Consider the following 20207-nt stretch of genomic DNA (forward strand, 5'->3'; position numbering starts at 1 on the left):
TGGATAGCCATTCAACCCAACCAAAATTTATTTGAAACACAGAAAACACATAAAATAAATGCTGAAACACCAGTACACAGTGTGTTTTCATCCGTGACTTCCTCAGAACAATGGCAAGTTTGCAAATTCAACAATATATACCACAGATCATCCTTGCTAATTGCTTGATTAATACCAATGAACTTCAATTACGAAAGACAATTAGTTAGGGTGCTGCCCCAAACCATTTGATACAAGTATGTTTAGTTTGCAAGTACACATTTATACATAAAATGAAATGCTAAAACCTTTTAAAACTTTTTTTTTAATCTTGATACATTTAATCTACTACATTAGAACATAAAGATAAAAATGCTAAAACTTTAAATATTCATCAATGAGACATATGAATAAATGTAAATATATGAATGTGTGTATGTACATAGAATAAATATGTATTACATAAAATAAAAATACACTCTCTGGAATTAATATATGTTAGTGACAAAATTGAATAAGGGGAATTTGTATAATAAATACACATCAAAACACTGTGTGTGTATTAAAAATTGCTGATAATACATGTGCAAACTTACAATTTAGCAGCTCGTAATTTCAAAACTGGTGCCAAGGATACCATGTCATTTAACCCGGGCCATCTATTGGCTTCTAAAATCAACTGCCAATATACTTCCCGGTATTCTAATTGTGTCTCCCACGGTCCCCCTCTGACATCTCTTTGAACTTCATCTAATACAAAGAACTTGTAGGTTGCTTGCACACAATTCTCTATATGTTTGAATAAAGCATTTCTGTTATTACTTTTTTTAATGTCATATAGATGTTCATAAATTCTTCTCCTTAAACATCTCTCTGTCTTCCCCACATAAAAACCTTCACATTTTTCACATCACAAGGTATACTACTCCTTTTGATTCACAGTTAGAATATACTTTGGAAACAGCACATCTATTATGACTAGAGACGTATACCTCAGGCCTATAGAGAATGTAGGGGCATTGTGGGCAAGATCCATATTTAAAAGTTCCAACTTTATTGTTATTATTATTATTATTTTCTTTAGCGTAATTGTTATTTTCCAACATACTTTTTTATACATTTCCCTTTTCTAAAAACAAACCTCAATGGTATATCAAACCGGAGATTTAAATCAGATAAATGACTGAATCTGTCCCATTCTTCTTTCAATGCTTCTGTAATAACCTTTGTGTCCCCACTATAGTCAGGAACAAATATATTCTCATAATCATTGTCTTTCCTACTCCTCTCCTCATTTCGTACATTGATATCATCTCTTCCTAAAATAGGGGCAGATCTATCCCTTCTATGCAAAGTGACTTCATGAGTTACTTCGTCAATCATATAAATGGGGTAACCCCTTTCTAAAAGCATGTTTCTTAGTAGGTGAACTTCTTTTAAATATTCGTCATCTGATGTCATCCTACTACCCCTAACCAGTTGACCTTTAACAATACTTTTCTTCTGAGCAAAGGGATGTGCACTTTGGCAGTGTACAAATGAATTACAATATGGATCTTTCCTAAACACCTCTGATATGAATTTTTGATTGTCTTTGTCCTTTCTAATCCTTACATGTAAATATTCAGTGGATTCATATCCATGTTTATAAGTAAATTTCAAAAAATTGGTGGTTAGGGATATATAGTTCACAAATTCATTGAACTTCTCCTCCCTCTGTCCAAAAAATACATATGTCATCCAAAAATCGACCATATAGGACCCAGTAGTCTTTATATATAGAATGAAAACTGTATTTTTGTTCCCACCATGAGAGAACCAAGTTAGTGTAAGCTGGTGCACACATTGCTCCCATTGCTACACCTTTCTCCTGATGAAAGAACTCTCCGTCACAATAAAGAAAATTATATTTAAGTACCATTTCCATTAAAGTAATTATCAGGTATATATCTTTATCATTAAATTTTCCACATTTCGTCAGTCCTTCCTCAAGAAATTCCAAACCATCACAGTGAGGTATGGAAGTGAATAGGTCGACCACATCTATGGTTACAAACATCAATTTATCTGAGAACAATTCATTCTTTACTTTCCTAAGGAAGTCCCATGAATCTTTAAATGTATTTTGGGAATTTAGGGAGACATTTTTTAATTTTACATCCAAACATTTTGCTATAGGTGCCATGGCTGATTGACTAGCTGCCACAATTGATCTTATTGGGGGGGTATGCTATGTATTTATGGGTCTTGGGAATACCATAAATGCTAGGAACCCTTGGCTCCTTGTTGTACAAATAATTAAATGTTTCCACATCTATTACTCCTTCTAATAGTAAGTCATTTAGACCAATATACATTTTCTTATAAGCAATGTTTATTTCATTAATTGATACCTTGGAATACTTAATCTCATCCTGAAGGAGTTCCATCATTTTACTTTCATAAATTATAGAATCCATGATAACTGTACCTCCCCCTTTGTCTGGTTTCATCACCCTAATAAATTTATTTTCTCTAAGTGTATTTAGAATAAAGCTTTCTTCTTTTGGTAGATTTGACCAAGTTTTATTATTGAAAAAATATGTACACTACGCTATCTTCTCCACACCAAAATAGAGGAAACGCAGTATACACAGCAGAAATAGCCAAAATGTTTATTGAAACCACTCACATATAAAATTCATCACATAAAAATTCACGGTTAAGCGCTTTCACCTATCCCATATAGGCTTCATCAGAACAAACAAACAATTCAAATCTGCAATTAAATAACTTTTTTGGCGTGAATTTCTATTGCTATGCAACTTGTTTAAGGCTATATACTCCATAATATCTTTCAAAAGATTTTTCTAAATACTCGTAGGTACAATTGTTATGTATCTCATATTTAATCATGCAATCCAATTATTATAAACAATAAAAATTCATTACTAACAATTTGAAACTCCTAATATATCAATTAATTGATAAAAATGTAAATAATATAAATAATGTTAGAATGTATGTTTTGTTAAACGTTAAAAAATTATTAAATTCATTAATTAAAAAATTAATTGATCAAAAAAATTATCTATCTATTAAATTACTTCTTCATGTTTTAAACATCATAATTAAACATAGTTGTAATGAGTGTGGTTCAAGAATAAAATAGATATACTACATAAAATTCCTATATGTGAATATTTTTCTATATACATTATGTATAATTATATAAATATCTAAAATTTATACAGATGTAAATAAATAAATAAAAAAAATTTTTTTTTATATATATATGTTGAAAATTCAATTAAGAATGTACTAAAATATTTGTATACAGTGCAAAATTCCATGTATAAAGATGTTATTAAATTCATCACATATCTAAGTTTTCACACATACTATTGTTGTAAGTCTTTTTGGAAAAACAGTGGCTTTTAATAAATAAAAACATAAAGGTTGTTTCACTTTACAAATTAACCAATAGTGGTTTCACTGCTATAGAATCATTTAAACCAGGTTCAGTTGATGCATCTGTAAACAGTTGCCACCAAATTTCCTTATAACTTAACATGTCTTTCCTGTTACCCCCCCCTCAAATTTTGTTTAACATTTTCTAATATGCCAAATGTGAAACTGTGGTCAACCCCCTCCTTTTCCACATGCCTATATAGGGCATTATTCTTGTCTTTTCTTCTAATACAATAAATGTGATCGTAAATTCTCTTTTTTAATGCTCTCTGTCTTTCCAATATAATATGCTGTACATGTTTGACATTTGGCCATATATATAACATAGGAGGTGTTGCAATTACCCTTTTCTAACCTAATTGTTGTCCTATTAATGTTATCTAAGGTGATCACATCTAGCCCCATAATAAACCTACATTGGCTGCAGTTACCACATTTCTTAGTAAATGATAAACAACCTTTTTCACCTCTTTTGTAATTAGTCTCCTTACCCGATTCCAAAATTCTCTTCAAATTATGTGTCATTTTATACACTATGAGAGGTTTGTCACCTAATATTTTAGATAATTCTGGGTTTACATTAAATATTGCCCAATGTTTCTCCAATATTTCCTTAATTTTTGTTAACATAAGGTGTGTAAGGGAGAATACAAGCCTTCTGATACCTACCAACACCTACTAAATATTTTTTATGTTCTACTGGGTCTCCTACCCCTAATAGTGGTTGGTATTTAAGCCCCCACTGTGAGATTACATATTGTCTAACATCTCCTAACATTTTACTATTGTAATTCCTCTCTTTAAACATAGTAGTGATGTATTCTATGTCTTCTAACATTTCCTCCTTTCTAGATGTCATCCTGGCCGCTCTAATAATCTGGCCCTTAAAAATATTGCGTAGCATCTTTCTAGGGTGATTACTGTTGTAAAATAAATAGTCATTCGAAAAGGTGTTTTTCCTATGTATGTTTGATTTAAAACCTATTTCATCATGAGATATTATAGTATCTAGGTATGCTATCCCATTGATGTTTACAGAATGCGTGAATTTCAGAAATTCACTGCTTTCATTGATGAAATTAATAAATTTGTTTAGCTCTTCAATATCACCTTTCCATAACATATATATATCATCTAAAAATCTCGTATAGTGGATGACATGTGTAAATAATTCATTTTTAAATAAAACTTCTTCCTCCCAGTATAACATAACCCTCAATATATGAAGAGAAGTACACACAATCAATTCCCTATGGAAGAACGGCAAAATAGATATGAAGGAAGGAATAGAAGGAATGAGGAGTATTATGAAGATGGAGGTAATCATGAAGGGTATGGGTACCAGGGAGGGTACAAACAAAATTTTCGGAGAAATTGGAACCCACAATATTGGAAGAAAAAAACAATGAATATGACAGGGAATTACAACAGTGGGTACAATCAGCAACAAAGGAATTATTAAGAGGGAATGAGGAAGGATTATTAAATGAGAAGAATTGTATTACTAATGTGTTGGAAGGGGAAATTATTGAAAAGGAAGGAGTAGTATATAGCTTAAACAAATTTAAGATTTACAATTATACTAACTTTCAGGTGGAAGATGTACATTTTAGATTATTATCTAAAGGGATGAAATTTGTACCTACACCTAAATTTGATTTGGTGGACCACTTGGTTGAAACTAAGTTTTACACATGCAAATTAAATTTATCAGTAATGTTCATGAACAAAGACAGCACTAAACATCCTGAAATGAACAAAGGTGAAACTATATTAAAAAAATAAGAGTACTTTTATACCACATATGAATCCTATGGTTGAGATTTTTGAGAAACAGGTACATAAGGATTTGTACAAATTTACCGGTACAGTGAGGAAAACTTTCGTCAAAGACAACTTAACAAAGGCAGAGAGGGATGAACTTTGGAATTTAAGGAATAATCACAATATACGTATAATGAAACCTGACAAGGGAGGGGGGATTGTGCTATATGACCAAATGGAATACAGTGGGAAGTTGAATACACTTCTAACAGAAACAGGCAATTATGAACCAATTTCTCTAAATGAAATAAACATTGCATATCAGAGAATTAACTCATATTTGGAGGAATTTTTGGATTGACAACCACATCAACAATGATGTTTATAATTATTTGAAAGTACAATACCCACACTTGGCTGTTTTGGTAGGTATTCCAAAGATACACAAGGATATAGAGGATCCCCCCTTCAGGCCAATCGTATCGGGTAGTAGAGCAAAGACATTCCCTATAGGGAAAGCTATTGATATCTGGTTAAAGGATATTTATGCAAACATTCCCCATCTGTTAAAGGATTCGTGGGACTTTCTTAGAAAATTTCCCACTAATACTGATACTGACAATCTATATTATGTGACAATAGATGTTATTGATTTATTCTCATGCATTCCTAACAGACAAGGACTGGACATGTTTTGTGAAAGTATTAGAAAACACACAAATTTTGAATGGGACAAAATATGTCTGATTATGGAATGCATGTCTTTAGTTTTAGATCACAATTATATACTATTTGAGGGGGAATATTTCAAACAGAGTAGGGGAGTGGCAATGGATTCAGCAAGTGCCCCTATATTTGCCAACCTAGTTATGTTATACTGGGAGGAAGAAGTTTTATTTAAAAATGAATTATTTACACATGTCATCCACTATACAAGATTTTTAGATGATATATATATGTTATGGAAAGGTGATATTGAAGAGCTAAACAAATTTATTAATTTCATCAACGAAAGCAGTGAATTTCTGAAATTCACGCATTCTGTAAACATCAATGGTATAGCATACCTAGATACTATAATATCTCATGATGAAATAGGTTTTAAATGAAACATACATAGGAAAAACACCTTTTCGAATTACTATTTATTTTACAACAGTAATCACCCTAGAAAGATGGTACGCAATATTTTTAAGGGCCAGATTATTAGAGCGGCCAGGATGACATCTAGAAAGGAGGAAATGTTGGAAGAGATAGAATACATCACTACTATGTTTAAAGAGAGGAATTACAATAGTAAAATGTTAGGAGATGTTAGACAATATGTAATCTCACAGTGGGGGCTTAAATACCAACCACTATTAGGGGTAGGAGACCCAGTAGAACATGAAAAAGATTTAGTAGGTGTTGGTAGGTATCAGAAGGCTTGTATACTCCCTTACAAACCTTATGTTAACAAAATTAAGGAAATATTGGAGAAACATTGGGCAATATTTAATGTAAACCCAGAATTATCTAAAATATTAGGTGACAAACCTCTCATAGTGTATAAAATGACACATAATTTGAAGAGAATTTTGGAATCGGGTAAGGAGACTAATTACAAAAGAGGTGAAAAAGGTTGTTTATCAGTTACTAAGAAATGTGGTAACTGCAGCCAATGTAGGTTTATTATGGGGCTAGATGTGATCACCTTAGATAACATTAATAGGACAACAATTAGGTTAGAAAAGGGTAATTGCAACACCTCCTATGTTATATATATGGCCAAATGTCAAACATGTACAGCATATTATATTGGAAAGACAGAGAGAGCATTAAAAAAGAGAATTTACGATCACATTTATTGTATTAGAAGAAAAGACAAGAATAATGCCCTATATAGGCATGTGGAAAAGGAGGGGGTTGACCACAGTTTCACATTTGGCATATTAGAAAATGTTAAACAAAATTTGAGGGGGGGTAACAGGAAAGGCATGTTAAGTTATAAGGAAATTTGGTGGCAACTGTTTACAGATGCATCGACTGAACCTGGTTTAAACGATTCTATAGCAGTGAAACCACTATTGGTTAATTTGTAAACTGAAACAACCTTTATGTTTCTATTTATTAAAAGCCACTGTTTTTCCAAAAAGACTTACAACAATAGTATGTGTGAAAACTTAGATATGTGATGAATTTAATAACATCTTTATACATGGAATTTTGCACTGTATACAAATATGTTAGTACATTCTTAATTGAATTTTCAACATATATATATAAACATTTTTTTTATTTATTTATTTACAACTGTATAAATTTTAGATATTTATATAATTATACATAATGTATATAGAAAAATATTCACATATAGGAATTTTATGTAGTATATCTATTTTATTCTTGAACCACACTCATTACAACTATGTTTAATTATGATGTTTAAAACATGAAGAAGTAATTTAATAGATAGATAATTTTTTTGATCAATTAATTTTTTAATTAATGAATTTAATAATTTTTTAACGTTTAACAAAACATACATTCTAACATTATTTATATTATTTACATTTTTATCAATTAATTGATATATTAGGAGTTTCAAATTGTTAGTAATGAATTTTTATTGTTTATAATAATTGGATTGCATGATTAAATATGAGATACATAACAATTGTACCTACAAGTATTTAGAAAAAACTTTTGAAAGATATTATGGAGTATATAGCCTTAAGCAAGTTGCATAGCAACAGAAATTCGCACCAAAAAAGTTATTTAATTGCAGATTTGAATTGTTTGTTTGTTCTGATGAAGCCTATATGGGATAGGTGAAAGCGCTTAACCGTGAATTTTTATGTGATGAATTTTATATGTGAGTGGTTTCAATAAACATTTTGGCTGTTCCTGCTGTGTATACTGCGTTTCCTCTATTTTGGTGTGGAGAAGATAGCGTAGTGTACATATTTTTTCATCAGTTGGTTCTTCCTCACAACATATTTCTTTCTGCAAGTTTTATTATTAGAAACCCTTTTCCTGAGTTTGTTCTCAACCAGATTTTCAAAGTTTTTTTAACTAGGGTTGTAATGGGGGGTTCCAGATGCTATTTTTCTTTAAATTCCCTTCCAAAATTTTATTTTGCTTAAATATCAATTCCATATTTTTCTTTCTAGTGAACATTTTAAGGTCTATAAGAAACTTCTGGGAACAAATTTAAAACCTTTTGCAAATAAATTAAAATATTCTTCTGTAATGTCTAAATTGCTATAAAGTATACCTGTTATGCTTTATCATGTAACCCGTGGGCTCTGTATCTCCAAATGCTGTATTTTCTGTATCTAAACACTCATCTGGAGCCTCACCTACTAAATTGGAAAATGTTAATACCTCTGATGTCCCCCTCCTGTTGTTCCACCCCCTCCGATTCCCCTGAAGGTATGTTGCCTTGTTCATTAATCTTTCAGATCTTCAAAGTGGGGGATAGCCTAAAGGGTCATTAACATCACCTGGACTATCTTCTCTATCATTATGTACCTCACCTCCTTCATTTCCATAATAATATTCTTTCATATTCACTCCCTCCTCATTGCTTCTCATCCTTGTCGGTCTATGTGAACCCACCTCATAATTATAAAATTCAGTATAACTCCTTGGTTTGGGGTAATGTGTGTTGTGTTCATATTCAAATAAATCTCTCTCCATTTTCCTCTTTTTCCTATTAATAATAATATTAATTTTGTCATCAATTTGATTTCTTAAATCAAAGTTCTTCTTTTTCTCCCCTTCCACAGTAAACAGTAAGTCATTCAGTAAGCTATTGTTTATTCTATTAATTTTTTCATCCATATTTGCCATTGTCCTGTCATTTTGTTTAATAATAGCCCGTAAAATGTTAAAACCACAGTTATAAATATCCCAAGCAATTCTTTATGAAAATTTGAACCTTCCTCTACATTGTTCGGGTACCTATAAACTCTCAGCACTTTCGGTACAATTTTTTTATCTAAACAGTCTTTAAGATAAGCATTGTCAACATTTAATACTTTAAATTTATATAACAAATCATTCAGTTTTAATGGATTATTTGCATAAGTATCTGAATAGTCATCCATATTTAACTGAACAGTTTTGTCAAAAGTTATATTTTTGTTAAGCCAAGTCTCTAAATTCACAGCAGTTTGTATTACATTAGTAAGCAAACTATTATTAGAATCACAGTCACCTTTGTTTCCAAATGAACCTTCTCTGCCATTACCAGTGCTACTTGTTGAAGCTTTTTCTCTTGTATTTAGTAGTTCTGGTGTTCGTTTTGGATAAAATGAACCTGCATCCTGTAAAGTAAATCCACCATCACCACGCTGTTGACTGCAACTACCATTACTCTTCTTAGAAGGACCCGCCTCCTGATTTCCTGGTATGGTAGACTAAGGGGCGGTCCTAAGCAATAAGTGACAAATCAGCTCAAGCAACTCAACCGGCTGTGTCATTCTACCAATCAGAGTTTCAAGAGCTCTGCTACTGCTATTTCTGATTGAAATAGCCTCTGGTGAAACCTTAAGCCCGTCCATCCTCCAAAATCGCCGCAAATACAGTTCAAAAAGGAGGAAAAAGGTGCCAAAACATAACAACAATTTAAATAATTAAAACCCCAAAACAATACTTTCTACTATACAGTCAGTGCTAATCAAGAGTTCAGAGATCACACAGAAATACTTAAAATAAATCTTTAGTATAGTTCTGACATCACCGAAAAACACTTAGTCTAATATTTTTAAATTTCTAGCTATTGCTAAAAGAAAACACATTTCTAAAATAACTTACTTACATAGAGCATAAGGCAGTGCTGAGTTGGGTGTTCAAGACAAAAATGCTCAATAATTTCTGGTACTCACTGTTTAAATTGAAACTGCAGTTCTGATAAAATATTACATCATTTCACACTTTCTTGGTGCTCCCAGGCTGACAGAAACTGCATTTACATTCTTTTATACTTAGAGCAATAAAGGACATTCCATATGTAAAATTCTGGTCATTAACTTTAGCCTTAAAACAATAGGTAGGAAGCCTTCATCTAGCCCGACTGAAGCTGAATTGTAAACATCAAAGGCAGTGATGAAATAGTTGTAATTTCAAAGGACCAACAAGAAATGCTTGACTTAGCTTTCTTTACAGCAGATGGCAATGTTGCCACATTGTTTTAAGTTCAACATTTCACAGTATTTACAAATGATAGAATTATGTACCAAATTCTTTTTGACTAGACTGGCAGCCTTCGCCCATCTCTACCTGTTTTCACATAGGGATATAGCTTGTCCTGGGTTTGAGCAAGAACAGAGCTGGATTTTTAACTAGGAAGTCTTTCAGAGTGGATTTGAAAGAGGGGAGGGAGAGTATAGACCTGATAGATACAGATAAGAAGTTTCAGGCCTTAGAACCCTGTATGAGTTCAGACAATACCTAGCAGATTTGCTAGGTTTGTAGAAAAACAAGAGGTTTTGGTCACTGGATCACAATGACCGACTTGGAACATAATTGTGTGGAATTCTTTTAGTGCTGGGACAGGCAGTTCTAACCAATTTAGGCTAAGAGATAAGTAGTGGCAGGTGTAGTTTAAACCATTTCTAGATTTTGATGAGTTTGTCTTATGCAATTTTGCATATGCAGGTTGAACGTAAGATTACCATCCTCTTTCCTCCTAATAGCTTGCTGTGAGAAGTGACTTCAGTGGTTTTATTTTCAAGAAAGAAGACTATTTTATTTTTTCACGAGAGAGGGATTTGGGGGAAAAGTAGTATTCTGGTCTTTTTTGGGTTGAGTATGAGTTGTGAATTATGAAGCTATGTCTCAGTGGCTGTTAAAGCTTCCTGTGTAATTTTGTGGAGGTGTACCATGTTGTCAGGTGTGCAAATGAGATTGGAATCATCTACATATGGTATTAAGGTGGCCTGTTATGTGGATGTATAGAGGGTGTTGGTGAAAATGTTAAAGAAGAGAGGACCAAGGATAGAGCCTTGTGGTACATTGATGATGACTGGAAGGTAAGGAGAGAGAGTGGAGTGCCATTTTACTGACTGATACCTATTGGACAGGTAGCTTTTGAACCACAGAAGAATGGACTGAGAGAGACCTAGTGAGGGCGTTTGAAGTAGAAGTTTGCTGTGACAAACTGTGTTGAAGGCTTTAAACAAGTCTAGAAATAAGATGCCTGTTTAACACTTTAAATGTTTATCTACTGAAACAATTTGCTATTTTTTTCTTGTAGTTAGTGCAGAAGTTTAAGGCTATGAGATGTAAATGAGCTTAAGCCTGTAGACATGGGGGCCGATTCTGTCAGCCTCCATTTTCATACTGTGTGACTCTGAGAAGGTCATTCAACCAGACAGTGCTCCTGGGATGTGGGTCTTTGTTGAACAGTCCTCTAACCTAGTAAACAAGTAAGTAAAATAAAATAAAATAACCACAAAAGAGTTGATGCTTAAAATTGGTATATCTAAAACTTTCTGATAGTCATTTTTTTTCTTCAAGAAATGAATTGTTGACTGCAGAAAAAAAATCAACTGCAAACGTAACAGTGGCAATAACAACAGCAGCAATTACCAAAAAAGACAAGGTGGATTGCCAAAACAAATCTTAAAAAAAAATACCAAGTCCAAACTCCACCAAACTAAGCAGCCATCACCAAAGAGGAAATACTTGCTCCACACTAAAAGTAGTTTAAAAGGTACAGTTTTATTAATAATTGATGCTCATAGAATTGATGAAACACTTTTTATCCTTCTCTATACAGTCAGGACTTCATCAGGATATAACCATGAATATAACCAAGCCCTTTTATAGGGCAACCAATTTTCCATACCTAAAAACTAATTAATTGCTGAAACCAATTAAATCATTCCTGAAACTTTTAAACTACTTTCAATGTGGAGCAAGTATTCCCTCTTTAAGTTCAGATTTTGTGTTTTTTAACAACAACACTTATCTGGATGGTTGGGAGCAGTTATAAACTCTCTTTAACAATGAGTATTTTCCATTGTTTTAAGAGGAGCAGTCTAGGATACATCAATTTCAGTGGTGAAATAATGTATCTTCAGGATCCACTTATACTCTGCTAAAAAAATGCTCGTGATGAAAAGATAAGCTTTTGAGATGCCAAACTTTCAGTGGCCAGTACCTTGAAGTTAAACACCTACCCTTTACATCTGTTATTAGCCTAAGGTCCTTACAGCTGTTCTAGCAGTAATTCAGACAGATTTATTGTTTTTTTATCCTTTCTTTTCCCAGGGAATGTCAACAACCAACCCTTCAGCGACCCAATCAAGCCATTTGTTCTCCATAGGGTGAGAGCTAGTCACATGAGGCTGTTATTCAGGTAGCCATTAGGGGTTTCCTTTTAAGCAGTAAACCCAAACCCTGTATTGCAGCTTACAAGTTTGATCCACAATACTGACCTCCCAAACATGTCCACTGCCTCTCATGCCTGACATCATGTACTATTTTCATGAACACTCCTGTTATGAATCAATTGCTGCTGGTGTACATACACTGTACCCAACCTTTACTGCATTTACCTACCTGCACCCCTCCCCCACTGGTGGCTATATCAGCATCAGCCACTTGCACACAGCTTCACTCACCAGCTCTTCTAGCACCCTAATTGCTAGTGTATCCTGGTTCTTATGTCTCACAGTCAAAGCTACCTCTTTCTGCACTATAGAACCAAAACAGTTCAGACAAATTTTAAAGATCCTATGTCATTTGTCTGATGAAGACTAGAGGAATTTCTCTGGTAATCTGGCTGAATTTCCCCTCAGTCATTGTAAATACCACCCCAGGTTGTAACCAAAATGTTTTAGATTACTAATACTTAACCTGGTTAACACATACTATTTCAAAAGCCGGGCCTTCTAGCTAGAACATTAACTAATTATTGACACCTGTTAGTTCTGACCTATGACAGCAATGATGAGCCTTTAAAGTGGAGCATTAAATGAGACTGGGTAGTTTCACAATGACATTCTCAATACCTAGAAAAACATATAGAACACACTATCACATTTTATTTGTTAAAAAGCAGTAAAAGACAAAAAGCCAGTAGCAACTGGTGGTGCTTTGATGCATGCTAAGGCATGAGTTTGAATTATAAAATATGTATTAAGTCAAGTTTGAAGTTAAAACTTAATTTAAAATTGAATTAATCAAGTCTATATGATCTTCATGTTTTTAAAGTCCCAAATTTGTGTATGAGTCATTCCTGTTTCTTTTTTTTTATTTTAGTGCTTAGGGGTGAGAACTTGTTATATGACTTTTTGAGGATGTTTCATGTAATACATGAACAAGGAAGTTGGAAAATATTTACTTTCTTTTTAATAAATCTCTTTTCATAGTTTTATGGCATGGTGTGAACCTTGTTAGTATCTTTGGATTTAGTTTGTATTTATTTGTTTACCAGATGGACGTTTAGTGACAGCTTTGGCCAAGTACTCACAAAGTTATAAATTGTAAAACTACAGTACCAAAGAACATACATCTGACACATAATTAAAAAAAGAAAGATTGAATATCTTATTTCAGACCCATATCGTTCTTTGAACATCATGTTGTTAACATCCATAAGTAAAACTTAACATTATACTCAGCCTGTCTTAGAAATAGTTATAAACAGCAATGAAATCACAATAAAATGTAATACTTCCAACAGTAAAAAGGCACTCATGTCAGCCTTGGAACTGTGTCTGCAACCACCCCATATCTGATAGACATGAAGCATGCTGTTATCATTTCAGCAGTGCTAAATCAAAATGAGCTTTGCAGAAAGGAATGTAAAGCCAAAAAGACAATAACAAAAAATATTCTGAAGCATTAGTTTCTATCTTTAACATAAGACTGATTTATAGGGAGAGTGAAAAGAACATGCTTTTTTGCAACAAATCTTGAACTTACACAAAACAAAATTCAGTTAATTTTCATCACTACACTTAGTTTCTTTTATATAAAAGAGTTTGTAAAGAAACAAGACTTACAAATATCAGTCCCTTTTATCAGAGTTCTTAGATTCTTCACACACATAGCTGGCCTTAGGCATAGGCCAACCAGGTGGCCACTTAGGGTGCTGTTCTAGAAGGGGCACTTTTCCAGTAATCTGGATAGTTTAGGTAGACCAGGATGGGGGACTGGGTGGTGTCGGGGGGGGGGCAGTGTGGAGCCCTTTTGCCTAGGGCACCAGATGACCAAAGGCTGGTGCTGTTCACACACAGAGTCTGTAATAAAAAGATGTACAACCAAAAGTCCTTTTCACTAAACTTTATCCCCATAGTTTCTTCTCTCCAAGCCAGGAGTTCCATTTATGTATGTCAGGGGTACCTTCATCTTTCAGAGATGCATAACCCTCTTGTGGCTCATAGGTTCGCATGTTCATAGGTATGTACTAGGCTAATGACCACAAGGGCCTTTTTAAGCCTAGCCATGCATCCCAAATCTCTAACAAGTTCTGGTACCCTTGATAAGTGTAAGCAGGGGCTTAGGAGGTAAAATATTTACAAGCAGGGGCCTGGGAGATAAACCATTTACAGGCTGCATGTGCCTATTGGAGACATAGGTGCCAAATCAGGGAATTTCCTGTTCCCTATCCAGTTGTCCAAAATACACTTGAAATGGGTTAGGGAGGAACTCTGCTTCAGATGGTTGGGGAGCCTGTTTCAGTGAAGGGGTAGTCTCTGGGATACATAGGTCTCTTTAGCAGGCCCTATTTATATCACAGGCAAGGTTTAAGACTTTAGAATAAGTAATTCTGGCACTTTTTTTTTTTTTTTGCGGATATGCAGGAGTTCCATCAAAGTGGAGTTTGATAATACCTTTATGTCAGGCATAAATCTCCCCTCAGCAGTCTGCAGAAAACATGTCACTTACGCCCTATATTCTTTTAGTGTGGAACCTTGAACACTGAGGAAGGCTATGCAACCATATTAGCCAAAACCAGTCTGTTTTTTCCTTTTTTCTTTTGCTGACATGTATTAAAATATTGATTTTGTTCAGCATCACAGTTTGCTGGCTTATTTTGCTGTATTTCAAATTGGAATTCTGTATTAATTTAACCTTGTACTACTGTTCTCAACCACTAAACATGTAAATATGCTTTACATCCTTCTCTAAGCTGCTGTTTAACTTTTGTTTAGTTTTTGCTATTTTGTATGTAAAATTTGCTGAGCTTGTTTCTGTTTTCACTATGTATTGTACATCATATTATGGGGCTTGTACTATGTATTATTGGAGCTTTTCTCCTCGGGCCTCCACTGAAAACGGGCTCTTTGAGCCCAGTGGACCTCCCAGGTCATCAAACTGGAAATAAATAAATAAATAAATAAAAAAATTCAAGCCGTGCAATTGCCTTACGTGCAGGGGTTGTCTTTTACTGCATTGTACTCAATGCCAGGTCTGATGAATCCTGCATACATTGCCAGATCTGGTCTCAGCCTAGAGGTTAGCAATCTGACTTTAGCAAGGATAGTGTAATGGCTTTGATAACTCCCAAAAGTAACTGATACCTACTAACTGCCTTTTCCTGTTAAAGGGCACTTCTCTCTGTACTCCAGCAGTATTACTGTTAGCCACTATGTTACAAATTATAACTATATACATACATACATACATACATATATATATATATATATATATATATATATATATATATTTGTGTGTGTGTGTGTGTGTGTGTGTATCTAGTTCAGAAGCTCGAAGTTTCAAAATTTTGAACTTCAAATGACGAAGACCATAAGATCAAAGTTTTGAAACTTCGAAAGCGTGATAAAAAAATAAATAAAAACATGTTTTTACATTTTTGCAGGGGGAACCTCCTACAACCCTGCTAAATAAATATACCAACTGCAAGCTCACATTACAGGGAGGAAAATGGTAAATATCCTCTTCCATGCTGTACAGCGATCTCCATTCAAAACGTTTGAATCCCCTTCATCTACACTATCTGTCAGTGAAATGCACCATTCACGCAGAGGGTTAAGTTTCTGTGGTACAGGGCTTGACTCTTTCAACCCTCATTTGTCCACTGTGTGACCCTGAGCAAGTCATTTAACCATATGGTGCTTGAGGGCAACCAGGAGTTTGGGCTAGGCTCCTTAATGGTCCCCTGGATTGCAAGCCTAGTAGCCATCTATGAAACCTCTGAAGTGTAGATGGATTGCACTCCAAGAAAATGCAAGGGGGCATGCCTACACTGAAGAAATATAAGCACATCTAATGTAAATGCCTGCTGTAAATATCTTTCAGAACCAGTATTTCAGTGTCAGACCAAGGCAAACTTCACCCTTGTGTACAGGGAACTCTTAAGCTTGTATATGGAAGATATTAATGTGTTTGTCTACTACTATATCCCATAGATTACCTCCTTTTCCTGTGTTTATTGTAGTACTGTACTTCTATAATTATACTAACAGTATATCTTTATATGACTGCTTTTTGTTCCTTGTACTGGAATTATTTGCCGTGTGAATTGTACTAATGCATTTCTGTATATGTTCTAACAGTATAAATTTATTTCATTGCCTTGTGATTTATTTGCTTTGCCCCTTCTTGGGAACTTCAAAGGATCCCCGCCTTTGAGAAAATATGTAGCCTGCTTTATGGTTCTTTCAACAAAGGTTGGTTTTGAAGTTCTGCACATCTGAAGCAGCAGTTAACAGCTTCTGTAATGAGAAACTTAAGTACCTGTCACAAAGGATAGATCACATTTTTGTGTTACAAGTTCCACAAGCTTGTAGTGTAAAAGATTTACTGGTTAAAGGATGAGGCACATTACTTTCAGTATAAATATACGGACAATAAACACAGTCGAAACATTTATAAATACCTGCCTTACAGAGATGTACCCCATTAACATTACTCGGTTGTTCTTTGTAACACAGCCAATTCTTCAAATTCTGGCCCCTTATATAACCAAATTTTAACTTGAGTACAGCATCTGAAAAATGTGATCTATATGGCTAAATGTGTTTCCTGTACATCATACTATACTGGCAAAAGCACATATTGGTACTCATTTGTCAGAAATTTCCAGGAAGATAATGTCAAATGTTCTTTATAAGCATATATTAAATACGGAAATGACACACAGCTTTCAGTTTTTGATCTTGTAAGTTATACAAATACCATTTAGGGGTGGGGACATGACAAATATTACTGAAAAAGGGGAACTAAGGTGGCTTCTAAAATTTTGAGCTCACATTCTACTTAGATTAAATGGTACTGTGAGCATAAAGCCTATTTTACTTGAACTTCATGACAAGGTACAGAAAATATGATCTTAAATACTGAGCATATACCTTTAAATTTTAAACTTTGTAATAGGTTGTGTGATTTTTTAATGAATATTTAATGCTTTGATTTTTTATGGATGCTACGCCTGATGAAGCTTTGTTATGAAAGCTAACTAGCATTTTTATATGTTGAAATAAATAATGCAGTTTTAGAGAGACCTTGTGGCTCTGTGGATTTGCTTTGTTATAGATATAGTTACGTACTGTAGTGTAACCTGCCTGCCTGTCTATCAAATTCATAGATGCAGACAATTAACTGATACTTTTGTATTTTTATTATAGACACATATGTTAACTGGCATTTTTTTCTCTTTTTGCTGCAGATATCCCATAGCTGATGTTGCGTCCTTAGGAGGGAAAAAAGCTTTCCCAGCCATCTAGGACCTGTTTCCTGAGAAGGATGATTTGTTGGATATTGGATTTTCAGTGCAATGACACACTAGCTTAGTATCAAAAGCAAATCATCTGAGATGGCTTGGGGCCCAATGGAAACTCTGCTGCCCTTGCTGCTGCTGCTTTTGGCACTGTCTAGTCAGGCCCCGTTACCCTTTGAGGGCAACCAGATAGAACCTACGAATGTTACTGAACAGTTGCCAAGTTTTAAAATAACTTTTGCCACAGATGCTTTAAATTTAACAAATAGGCTGCCCCATGCAATCATTATTGGAGTCCGGAAGGGTGGGACCAGAGCACTTCTAGAAATGCTTAATATCCACCCAGATGTAGCTGTGGCCAAATCTGAAGTTCATTTCTTCAACTTGGATGATAATTATGTTCGTGGGCTGGACTGGTACTGCTCCCAAATGCCACAGACTTTTCCGCAGCAGTTAACTATTGAGAAAACACCTGGATACTTTACCTCATTAAAGGCACCTGAGAGAATTCACAGGATGAACAGCTCCATACGGATCCTACTGATCGTCCGTGACCCTGCCCAGAGAGTCATATCTGATTACACACAGATACTTTTCAACCGCAAAGAGCGCAACAAACCCTACCAGAGCCTGGAGGAAATTCTAATCTCTAATGGGCAATTAAATACAAAGTACAAGGCCATCCAGCGAAGTCTCTATGACCTCCATATGGCCATCTGGCTTAAATTCTTTTCACTGAGTCAGATCCACATCGTTGATGGTGACATGTTGATCTCCAACCCATTGCTGGAACTGAAGAAGGTCGAGAAATTCTTGGGACTCACTGAAAAGATCAAACAATCCAACTTCTATTTTAATCAGACCAAAGGATTCTACTGCTTGCAGAGTGAGGGGCATGAGAAATGTTTGGATAGTTCTAAAGGGCGCCCTCACCCAAGTATTAACCAGACTGTGCTAGAACAATTGTGCACCTACTTCAAAGAACACAATAAGAAATTCTTTGCAATGACAAGAAGAACATTTAACTGGTGCTAAACTATTTTACTTTTTTTTGTTTGGTGGGAAGTGAGCATGCTAAACGGTAATACAGTCCCCCAAATATTATGACAGAACCAAGTTTGAAACAATTTGCAGCTGCTCCAGCTCCAGCTATTCAATCTCTAAACAAATGGTTCCATGTCAGTGCCAAACTAATGCTGTTTAAAGGACCCTAACTGAAGAGTTGACTTAACTAGCAGGACATAGAGGGCTACAGTGTTCACTAGTCACATGACTGACTTGGATCACAGAATATATACAGAGGGCAACAATCTGTGATGCAAGTGCAGAACTAGATAAATCAATGTACTGGGTGCAATATTTGTCAAAGAACAATTCAAAATTGAATCTAAATTTTATAGGTTTTTATCAGGAGACATCACCTGCTAAACAAACATTCCTAATAAAGTCAGAACACAGAGGTATAATGAAAGCTATCTAATAACAAGAAGGATTCTAATGAGTACCCTGACCTGTAAGCATCATCTTAGCTAGTACATTGCAGTTATGTCCAGGTGAAGGTAATCCTTTGTACATAAACATTTTCTCTGCACACACCAAGAATACTGTTATTCATTTTCCCCAAAGGACCTACGGACATGAAAGCATGCTTTGTTACACATTTTTTTACAGTCTTTAGAGATGTAAGAGAGCTGAAGCATAGTGCCTTATAACCCCCTTCCCTGTAATATTTCAGCTCAGACTCCAGTGATCTACATTTTTAACTGCACTTTTTATAAATAAATTAAATTATAAAGCAAGGATTAGAAAGGCAGAATTTTCTTTTTTAGTTGAAGGATTCTTTGAAATGAAATGATAACTTTTACTATGTTTACATGCATAGTTCTTAGGCTTGAGCGATCAAGGTGTCAGCTGCATCCTCTCAATGTACACAGGCTAGACTGCCTAATATTTATTTTCATGAGTGGCCTGTCTAAATGTGTTATATCTTATTAAATCATTCCTATAGTTCATTTTTGTATTCTTGTAAATCTTGCCCTTTTTATTCTTTCCTTATAATCCCTCTGGTCATGCTTCAACAGAGAGTGCAAACTTTTATCCCACTGTAAAAAATGTAGTAATGTAGCTTATGCCACATTTTGCATTTTATGTTTTATAGCTAAGTTCCAGTAGATACACAGTAAAAATCTATGCAATTCTGTTGTGAATGTGTCATTTCCTATGGAAAAGGTTCGGTAGTGTTGTTTTTGTTTTTTCATTAGCTTAATCACTAAACTTCTTCTTGTTAGGCTTGGTTTAGAAAATATAAGGATGTTGCAAAGTACATAGAACTAAA

General features: G+C 34.4%; 1 protein-coding gene across 2 annotated transcripts in view; it reads left to right on the top strand.

The window, feature by feature from the left end:
• LOC122812052 (heparan sulfate glucosamine 3-O-sulfotransferase 1-like) overlaps positions 1-20067 on the top strand; it is a 247958-nt gene extending 227891 nt beyond the window's left edge. For both annotated transcript variants that reach the window (XM_044084300.1, XM_044084302.1), the window contains exon 2: positions 17822-20067. In XM_044084300.1, the coding sequence (XP_043940235.1) occupies positions 17969-18907 (939 nt within the window). In that variant the 5' untranslated portion in view covers positions 17822-17968 and the 3' untranslated portion in view covers positions 18908-20067. The remainder of the gene's footprint in view (positions 1-17821) is intronic.
• Positions 20068-20207: the final 140 nt, after the last annotated feature.

Source organism: Protopterus annectens, chromosome 9.part0 (genome assembly GCF_019279795.1).
Source record: "Protopterus annectens isolate FY-2018-M chromosome 9.part0, PAN1.0, whole genome shotgun sequence".
Classification (NCBI taxonomy): Eukaryota; Metazoa; Chordata; order Ceratodontiformes; family Protopteridae; genus Protopterus; species Protopterus annectens.